Source organism: Mesoplodon densirostris, chromosome 3 (genome assembly GCF_025265405.1).
Source record: "Mesoplodon densirostris isolate mMesDen1 chromosome 3, mMesDen1 primary haplotype, whole genome shotgun sequence".
Lineage (NCBI taxonomy): Eukaryota > Metazoa > Chordata > Mammalia > Artiodactyla > Ziphiidae > Mesoplodon > Mesoplodon densirostris.
In genome coordinates, this window is record NC_082663.1 from 129,425,645 (window position 1) to 129,436,126 (window position 10,482).

At 54.7% G+C, this 10,482-nt stretch overlaps 1 protein-coding gene across 1 annotated transcript; it reads right to left on the reverse strand.

Moving 5' to 3' along the window:
* Positions 1-1,932: 1,932 nt before the first annotated feature.
* CD74 (CD74 molecule) lies at positions 1,933-10,041 on the reverse strand. The gene is made up of 9 exons (XM_060094435.1): positions 9,965-10,041; positions 6,087-6,259; positions 5,806-5,879; positions 5,205-5,267; positions 4,345-4,440; positions 3,982-4,069; positions 2,767-2,958; positions 2,216-2,278; positions 1,933-1,943 (listed from the first exon to the last, which is right to left on the reverse strand). Exons 1-9 carry the CDS (start codon positions 10,039-10,041, stop codon positions 1,933-1,935), a joined length of 837 nt encoding a protein of 278 aa, XP_059950418.1.
* Between the last annotated feature and the right edge of the window lie 441 nt (positions 10,042-10,482).

The window sequence follows — 10,482 nt, forward strand, 5'->3', positions numbered from 1 at the left end:
GATTCTTGGAAGGGAGAGTCTGGCTGACACTTGCAGATGGACAAACCATCGCTCAGGATTTATTCTTGACCGTGTATCAAGGCTCTGTGATACTGTGGTGAGTGACACACTGTTTGCCAGAGAAGGAGACTCAGCAAAAGGCCCTGGTGTTGAATTGGGTGGGGAAGGCTTCCTGGAGGAGGTGGCATGTAAGCTAAGGGGGAGCTCAGGCATGGTCATGGCTGGTTGCTGGGGTAGGTAGGTCAGGCAGATACCCGGAAGCAAGAAATGGAAGGGGGTCTTCCAAGTCACCTTTTGAAGTTAGGACAAGCTGCGGGCAGGCTCTCTTGAGGTACTTGGTGGCGAGTAGCTGGCAGGGACAGTAGGAGCAGGAAGCCCAGTTAGGACAGAGTTGTCCACTTGTCTAGGTAACAGAGGTTCTGCGATGATGAAGGCAAGAAGTGGAGGAACCTGAAAAATGTGTCAGGGCGACGTCCGCAGGACTTTGTGATGGCCAGTGATGCAGAGGTCCACTTCCCTGAGCCCAGAGTAGTGTGGAGCACCCAAGGTCATGGAGTCCGCTCCAAGGCTTTTAGCCTTCTGCTAGAGGCAGCAAGAGGCCATGCAGAAACAGAACACTGGGCTGGGGAGGTCTGGGAGAGCCAGGGTGGCATCCACATTTACCCTAACTTGGGGCTCCTGGGCCAGGCCCTCCCCCAGGGAGCCTCTCTCCCCTTAAGTGTGTTGATCTAGAACAGAGGCCACAGAGCAGTGTCCTATTGGGCTTCTTTGACCCACAGCAAGTTTTCAGACTTAGAAATGGAGATTTCAGTGAACTTCTTCATTTGGGGCTCCTCTTGAAAAGTCCAGAAATCTGACCACAGGGGCCTCTGCACCTCCCGGCAATGAGCGGCTGGGGCACCGCAGCGGCCGCCGCTTAACTAGGACATAGGCCCCCACTTCCACAGCCGCCACTCCCTGGTGATCCCGACACAAGGGCCCATGTTGTTGCCATCTGTCATCACACTTGTACTGTTCTCAGTATAGAAAAGAAAATGGGGACGTGAGAAGCCGGACCCAGAGGAGCTTGTGCTTAAAGAACTGTGAGCAAGAGCCTGTTTCTTCTTGGAAGTAGGGAATAGATCCCATGTGTGGAACATGGAGACCAAGCGTGTCTGCGTCCAAAGACTGCAGCCCCGCTCCCCACGGCCCGGCCCCGCCCACAGGCATCTGTGTTTGGGCTCCCTGGGCTGTGTCCTCCCACCTAGACCACAGGATGCAAGGTCTGCAGTTCACCCCCTTCGGGGAAACGAACCGGACCCAACAGAGCAGCCGGGAACTGGGAGAGTTCTATTCACTACCTTTTATTCTCACAGGCGCCGTGGCCCTGAGGGCCAATGACAAGCTTGGCTGTGCAGACGGAACCGGGGGTTGGTAGAAGGGAGGGGCTTCGGGTGGAGAGGCTGGTTCTTCCTGGGTGGGTGATGCTGGGGAGAGGGAAAGGGTGGCTCCTCCCCCACAGTTAATGGGCTGGAAGGCCGAGGCCAGTGGGGGAGGGGACAGCAGAGGCGTCCATCCTGGGGCTTGGGTCAGTGCCATCCCTTCTCCCTACACCTGCCCACCTCTTCCATGGGCCTAGATCTTGGAGCACCATGTGGTGTCAGAAGTGGGGGTCGGCCTGGTTCATGGTCCATCTCCCGGGGCCTTGTGTCCCTGCTAGTGGATGGGGTTTTGAGCAGCAGGGCCCTTCTGCATTGTTAATCTGTGCCGTTCTGATGATTTGATGTGTCCAAGGATGATGGAGAGCCAGGCGCCAGAGTCTCAGAATGAGGTGCAGGGTGGGAGACGGCAAGGGGAGGGGTGTGTAAAGGAAGGACAGGGGCTAGGGTAGGGGGCCAGGGAAGCTGTGGCCATGCAGGGCTGGCTGAGTGCTGGCATCTGCGTCTGCTGTGCTCACAGGATGACTGCAGAGAGAGACAGAGCAGGTTAGGGTTGGAGTCAACTGTTGCTGCTCCTTCCCAGCATCCTGTGGCCTCAGAGCAGTCGAGGACTCTTTACCCTCCACTGCCTCCTGCTTGGGTACAAGTACTGACCGTCATAGCCCCTGAAACCCCCAACCCTGGTCCTCATCTGTGAAATGGATGTTGGAGAATGGCCCAGGGTCATCTACCCACGAGGGAGTAGGCCCCTCGGGGGGTAAGCTGCTAGGGACCAGATCCCCTGCAGGGGCCCTTACCCTGACCGAGATCCTGCTTGGACATGCCCAGCCCAGACGACAGATCCTCCATTTCCAGTGGGTCTGCAAAGGAGCACAGTGTCCCTTGTTAGTTGCAGCCCAGCCTACCGCACCCGTTGACAAGGGGCCTGGGTGGGCTAGTTCTTCCCAACCTCGCCCCGAGCCTGGTGCTTGGTAGAACAGATGTGAATGGAAGGATGCTTGTTGGATGGCTGCAAGGGCAATGAAGTACAGCCGGGGAATTGAATGAGCAAGGCCAAGGAGGGGGTGATGAAATCAGACGGGTGGATCTGGAGACTCCTGGATGCATGCGTGGATGGGTAAAGTGGAAGGACTGAAGGATAAATGAGTAAGTAGATGAGTGTGGGCAAAGGAGAGAAATAAATGCACAAACAGATAAGGAATGCACAGGTGGGTGGATGCATGGCTGAGTGGCTACCCCCCCAGGAGTTGTCACCTCGAGTGTCCTGGCCCCAGGTGTGCCAGGAGGGACCTCCTGCCCCTCAGCCTTCCTGGTCCTTCCTGCTCCTGGCACAGCGGCCACTGCTTACCGCTGCAGTTATGGTGCCCACGGCTCCTGGTGTGGGGGACCTCGGTGCCGTTGGGGAAGACGCACCAGCAGTAGCCGATGCTCCCATAGCATTGGAGCGGCATATAGTTGCCGTTCTCGTCGCACTTGGGCCTGAACGTGCCCGGGTGGATGTCAGGGATGCGGCTGACCTCTTTCTGGCACTTGGTCAGTACTGAAGCGACAGGCATGGTGAACACAGTGAGTGAGCGAGCTCTGGGCCAGGGTCTCAGCAGAACCAGAGATCCACATACCACTGCTGTGCGCTTAATGCCTTCTGTCCAAATGGCTGTACTTGCTCTACCCATTGCACAGATGGAGAAACTGAGGCCTGAACCAACAAGGTCCAGGATCAAAGAGGAAGTGAATGGCTGTGTGGCTAATTCATCCCAGAACATGATTTCTTCTAACACTCAATGCCTATTAAAGTTTAGAATTGCACCTGTGATTCTGACTTCTAGAGAAAAGCAATGGACACCTTGGTAAGTCTGAGCTTGCATTACTGGGGGTATCCAAGTAGAAGTGGGGGTTACTATGTGATGGGGATGTTATAGAGGGGATTCAGACATTAGCTGGGAGTTGGTCGAAATAGCATCCGATGTGCCCTCTATGACTCTATGATGGAGAACCTGAGGCCCAGAGAGGGGTGGACTGTTGATCTTCCACTTCTGAAACTGAAGCCCAGAGGGAAGAGACTTGCCCAAAGTCACACAGCGAATTAGCATCAGGATGAGAACACAGGACCCATAAAGGCTTTAGGGCTGAAAACCCTGATATACATTGTCCATGAGATGGAAAAACCCCAAGGCCCTCTTATCTAGTACCTGCTGGCTGTGTGACCTGGGAGAGGTACCTTTGAAGGGTGAGAATCATGAGCCCAGCCGTCTCACGGGAACCTGCAGGGTGCAGTGCTGGGTGGGGAAGGTCATTGCCATGACTCCTGGGGGGTGGTTTTTGCTCCAGGCCCCCTTGTGCTGTACCATCCTCCACAAGGAGGGTCACCTCCTGAGGGGAGGACTCTGTACCCCAGACAGGATGGGGGCTGGGGGCAGCCGAGCCCAGAAGAGCAGGCAGGAGAGACAGGAGTGAGAGCTGAGAGGCTGGGAGAGTCCTGTGCATGGATCAGGGAGTGCCTAAGGCTCTACCCCTGAGGGAGCTCCCAGAAACCCTGCCTCCCCAAGGCTCCCATTCCCTCTACCTTTTGGTGGAACTTCAAAAGGCTTGTCCTCCTGCGAGATCTTGCTCATTTCAAACAAGAGCCACTGATGCATCCAGTTCTCAAAGAGCTAATGGGGATAAAGGCAGAGAGTCAGGCTCAGTAGCCCTCTCCAACCCAGCCTGACTCTGTCCCTGGGGACAGAGACATGGAGGGCCAGCGGGAGCCTGGTTCCTCCTTAGAGACCCCACAGGGCTTGGTCACTCTTCCATGGCTGTGGTTTTCTATGTGCTGGTAAACCACCTCCAGCTTCCTGAGAATGGCTTCCCTGCTCACCCCGCCTCTTCCCAAGGCTGCTCTAGATGTCAGGAGAGGGAGGGTACCAGGACAGGGGAAGCTGCTGACCTTCCAGTCCATGCCATCCATGGTGTCCTTAAGGTGTTTCAGGTTTTCTGGGAAGCTCCCCTTCAGCTTCGGGTACACCTTCAAGGGGTCAGCCTTCTGCAGGGTAGCAAGGCAGGCAGGAAGGTTAAAAAGCTTCCTGGCAGGCAAGGTTTAATGTGCAGCCCATGTTCCCCTGGTCTTCTGAGGGCTGGACCCCAGCCCTCAGCATGTTGGAGCTAGTGGGGAGGGGAGGTGGACTGGGTAATCCGGCCACACAGCTACAAGACCCCAGGGCTAGGAGTCGGGAGACCCAGTTCCAGGCCCAGTTCTACCAATAACCCTCAGACTTCTACTCCTTGCAGGCTCCTGTTCATCTTTCGGGTCTCACCTCCTTCAGGAGGACTTCCTTGACCTCATCCCAACCGCCCAGCTAGGTTGGGTCCTCGGCCTCTTTCCTCACAAAGCCCCCTGCACATCCCTCATCACCTGGTCACTTGTCTGTCTCCCATGCTAGCCTGAGATCTCCATGGGACTAGGAGCTGGATCTGATGGCTCCCGATCGTGGGTCCAGAGCCTTGCGCAGTGCCTGGCACTGAGTAGACATGCAGCAAAAATTTGGGAAGGAAAAAACAGGCATCTTCAGCAAGTCACTTCCAGACTTTGGGCTTTGGTTTCTCCATCCCAAACACAAAACAGGGAGTGGCAGGTCTGGACTTCATATAATGTTTAAGGGCCACACTTGTCTTCCTTCACTAATCTCGTGATCTCATATTGGATGTCTGCTGTGAGCCAGGCATGGTGCAGGTCTTGAAGCATAGCCTCACTGGGGGCTTATGGGGATGGGGCAGGAGGTCAGGGATGCCTGGCCGGGTTCCACTCACCAGGAGCACCTGCATCACATGGTCCTGTGTCATGTTGCCGTACTTGGTGACGTTCTGCATGGGCTGTGGAAGGAAGGAATAGGGTGTTTCCCAGCACTGGCCCATGGAGGAGGGGCCCTAGAGCAGAGCCAGTAGCTGGGGTCTGGGTGAGAGTGTGGATTCCCAGATGTTCAACAGGCCCACCTCTGCCACCTCCAAATGTGAGAGCTCAGGCAACTCACTACCTTCCTGCCTCAATGTCCTATTCGTCAACTCTGCAGGCATTCCTGCCCAAGGCTTTGTGGACAGGAGATCGTTTTGTGAACAGAGACATTATCCATATGTGGTATCAAGGGCTTTGAGAATAGGAGGGACTGTGAGATGCTCTGGGAAATGAGAAGTATTTTGTAAGTTGTGGAGGACTGAGCCCTCTTCCCAGGGAGGGCCCCAAGAGGCTCCTTCCTCCCCCACCTCTGGAGTTCCTCCTCCTCCCCCAGCAGTCAGGACCCCCTCTCCAGCTCTACTTTTCCCGGGCCAGCTGTCCTCCCCTGTCCCTTGGCACCTGCCCTCCATCCAGGCTAGGTAACGCTTCCCTCTTCCGCCGCCCTGGGGCTGGCCTTACCTCCGGGCCTCCCATGGGCAGCACCTGCATCAGCATCGGGGTGGCGAGCCGCATCTTGCTCAGAGGCTTGGCAGCTGTGGGGCAGAAGATACAGCATGAGCGTGACCCCAGGGAAGAGGGCACTCAGCTCCGGGGACCGAGATCTCAGACCCAGATGAGGGGCTGGAATTCCAGACCAAAGAAGGGACGGTGGGCACAGCTGGGTGCAGGAATGAGGGGTCTTCTGAGGTGAGGGACGGGGGGGGGGGTGAGGGCTGTGGGGATAGAAGTGGGGCACGCACACTTGGGAAGCTTCATGCGCAGGCTCTCCAGCTGCAGGTTCTGCGAGGTGACTGTCAGCTTGTCCAGGCGGCCCTGCTGCTGGTACAGGAAGTAGGCGGTGGTGGCCTGGCCGGCCAGGAGCAAAGTCACCAGGACGGAAAAGCCTGTGTACAGGGCTCCACGGCTGCACTTGCTGTTGGGGGAAGGGGAGATAGGTCGGAAGAGGGTCCGCGGAGGCGGCTGCCCTGAGGACTAGCAGGGAGTGGGGAGTGTGCCCCCCATTTCCAGCCCTCGGTCCTCAGCTACCCCTAACAAACACACACTTTAAACACAGGTGCCTAGGAACCTGCAGCTTGAAGATGTTCCCCAGACCCCCTACCTCCAACCAGTGCTGCCCCTATAGCCCTCCCAGGTGGAAATCCTGGAGCTGCCCCTGGGCCTAGGCTGCGTGGGGAAGAACCGGGGACAAGTGCCTTGTCTTCTCCGGGCCTTGGTCCCACCTGTGCAATGAGGGGTCGAGGTGGAGGGTCTCCCCAGGTTCCCTCTACCAGAGGATCTCCTGAGGATCAGGGCTGCCCTCCAGGCAGCCCCCACTATGCACCCAACCCCTGCAGTGAAATCAGAGACGAAGGAAGGAAGTAGGGCCTGGACAGCAGAGCATGCAGCCCACCTGAAAAAGAGAAGTGAGGCCTTTGCCATTTTTAGGAGTGGGTTGGGTGCATCAGACAATGTCTGGCTGGAGCAGGGCCAGGGACCACCCCCTGTGGGAATACATCCGCTGCCCAAGACACTCCCTGTGCCTCTGAGCACATCTCTGCCATTCTCTGGGCCTGTTTCATGGGCACCTCTCACATCAGCAATTCTAGAACTTGGTGGTCATCATCTGAAGTAAGATCTGTCTGTGACCACAGAAGTATTCTGAATGGTAATATCTACCGGGGGTGGGGGTTAGGGAGCAGTGTGGGGCGTATCTCAGCAGGAGTTTGGTGCCTGAGCCTGTATGACCTGGGAGAACGTCTCACGCTCTCTGGACTGGCTGGCTGCACAGGGAGGGGTGGCCGGACCTCGGCCAGCCCTTGGAGCTATTGGCCTTGGATACAGTTTTGAGGGCACACGTACATATTATGTGTGGGGGAAGTAAGGATCCCACCCCAGGACCCTGAGAGTTCCTGACCGGATTGTTTTTTCCCACCTACCCCAGGAATAGAACTACTAGGACCCCACTGGAAATTGAGGACGAGACTGCACCCTGCTTACTCCAGCAATCAGCAAGCACAGTTTAGGAACCTCCCGGAACACCCCGCTGCCTAGTAACTCATGACATCACACACATGGCTCATTCTCACTGGCTCTCTGCTTGTCAGTCCTCTGATTTCTGGGCCAAGGCCCAACCCAAGGGATTATTCTGAAAGGAGAAAGTAAAAAGCCTGTGTGGAGAAAAGGAGAAAAACCGACAGGAGGGGAAAACAAATCCTACTTGTTGGCCTTCCCAAGGAACAGGGGTGGCCTGGCCTCTGAAGTGGTGAAAAGTCCACCCAAGTCCGGGTCTTGCCTGAGTTCAAGCTCTACAGTCTCACCCCTTCAGCAGCCCCACCCCCAATCTAGCCCCAGCTCTGCCTCCCGCCATCCCCTCTCTGAACCTCAGTTTCTCACTGAGACTCTAGAGGGTCATAATGAAGACGAGACCATGTAACCTGGATTGGAATCCTGGTTCTGCCACTCCCTTAGCTCGGGGACCAGGGGCAAGTCACTTAACCTCTCTGAGTAACTTGAGGTAAGAACATCTACTCTACTCAAAGGTTGTTATATAAAATAAGAGCGGGGGTAAAACTCTCGACTCCATACCTAGCATGTAGTTAGCACCCCATAAGTAACACTGAGCACTAATCTCAAAGGAGTTAATAGTTAACTTTAGCATCTGGATTCCTTCCTCTTTATGCATCTTGATTGCCTGTCTCCTGCTTCTAGACAAAGGCCAATTCTTGTCACCCCTCTCTTTTTTTTTTTTTTTTTTTTTTTTTTTTTGCGGTACACGGGCCTCTCACCGTTGTGGCCTCTCCCGTTGCGGAGCACAGGCTCCGGACGCACAGGCTCAGCAGCCACGGCTCACGGGCCCAGCCGCTCCGCGGCATGTGGGATCCTCCCGGACTGGGGCACAAACCCGTGTCCCCTGCATCAGCAGGCGGACTCTCAACCACTGCGCCACCAGGGAAGCCCTTGTCACCCCTCTCTTCACTTCCTCCTTTCTACTGCCTCTTTCTTGACTAGTAATAATAATTGGCCAAAGTTGGGAGCCAACCAGAACTACAAATGTTGCCAGGCAGAAGTGTTCACAAAAGGGTCCAAAACAGGCCAGGACAGTTTTTAGAAGCAGTAATTGAACTGAAAGGAAAATGAGACAAGGATTTGACGAGGGGGCACCCTTTCTGCTCGCTGAGCCCATGCTGGGTCTGCAACTCACTGGGAGGCCTGAGCTCAGAGGGGGACCCATCTCCCCTCCCTGCAAATCGTGCCTCTAGAAGGAGGTCAGATGGTAGAATAAACTCAAACTTTGATATCAGACTACTCCTGGGTTCAAATTCTGGCTCCAATATTCAGTAGCTGCGATAACTTAAGTAAGTCACTTACTGATATGTCTCAACTTTCTCTTATGTAAAGATGGGAATAATAAAAGTACCCAACTCATAGGGTTTCTAAGAGAATTACAATTGAGTTTAGCGTTTAGTTATATATCTGGCACAAAATTAATCATAGTAATGACTAACAGTGACTGAAGATTGGTGACAGGTATACAGTGAATAGGAACTATTATCATAACTCCTGTCATAGTTGTTATTATTACTACTACTGAGACCCAGAGAGAAACACTGATTTATACAAGTCACACATGACAGTAGCAGAACCTGGACCAGACTCCAGCCCTCATAAGAGTCGGCCCTCCTAGCCATGGGATTCCCCAGGATTTTCACAGGCTGTGAAATGGTCTCTAAAGGTCTCTATCTAGTCACCTGTCCCACAGTATGCAGTTCCTCATGACACCTCTGAGAGTCTCTCCCAAACCATTTCTGCCTGGCAACAGCTGACATCACAACTGTAGTTCCCTGTCATTTGCAAATTATTTGGGGAAGCAAGGGCATTAGGGTAGCTGCATTCTAACCACCCCCCTTTCTTTTCAGGGGAACAGATGGATGAGGCCATCTTGGAGTTGGGAAGGGGTCCTCTGGATGGCTGTGCTGGCCCCTTGCTGCAAGGGAGAGGGGCACAGGCAAGGTACCACCCACATCAGCCCACAGTCCCTTCTAGAAATTTAGCCAGAGCCCCCCTCACCCTTTTTTGATCCCCCTCCAACATCTCTCATTCCCTCCTGTGATGGCAAATGTCTCCATCTACTCTGCAGACACCTGCAACCATAATTCCCTTGATATAAACACATATAGCAATTTATGGTAACTAGGGGGAAACTCCTCTATGATGAGCTGCTTCTACCAATCTCTTTTAGAAAATCTACTTCTCCATCTAGGATCCATACTATTTTCAAAATCTGGTCCAAAATTTCGAACCTAGGCCTCATGGCCCAGCTTCAGGGGACTCTGTGAAGCTCCTGATATTGTGTGAAGCTCTAGGGAAGGAATCCAGAGCTCTCCTGATTTTCAGAAGAGAAGTGCATGATGCATAGAAAGTTAAAACCCCTGTCCTAGAGGAGCTCCCTCACTTTACAGGAGGGAGAACTGAAGCCCAGAGCGGGCTAGAGACTTGCTCAAAATCACCCAAGTTAGCACCCGGGGTCAGAGCCCGAGTCCATGCCTCCTCTGACTCCTGGTCTACTGCTCCTCCTGTAGCACGTGCGCACTCTGTGCGATCCAAGGTCTGTGTGCTCTCTCCCGCCGTTCACACATACCTCTCCTGGGCTCCGGGGCGCTGGCCCAGCATGGGCATCTGCTCATGGTTGGAGATGAGGTCGCGTTGGTCTTCCATGGTGCTGACCTCTGGTCTTCCCCACGCCTGCTGCTTCTGCTGCTGCCGCTGCCTCCTGCCTGTCTGGGATGCTGAGCCCCTGGCTCACCTCTTGAAATTGGGGCTGAGAAGGAATCTGATTCGTCCACAGGAGGGTACTCCGCCCACCTAGTAGAAGTGGAAGTGAAAGCCACAGAGCTGGAAATACCCCCCACTTGAGAAAAGCTGCCTTTAAGGGGGCAGGATGAGTAGGGGGAGGTCCCCCAGGCAGGTGGAAAGGCCAGCATGCTTCCACTGGCTGCCCAGGGCCCTCGTCACTTGTTTCTGGGCAGACCTGTGGATTCATAAGGCTCTTTGGATGTTTTGAGAAACAGGCAAATGTTCACTCCCTAGACAGGAAATCACTTTGAAGCCAAAAATACCGAAAATGCTTTGTTTGTCTCCCCTCTCACCTATGGATGA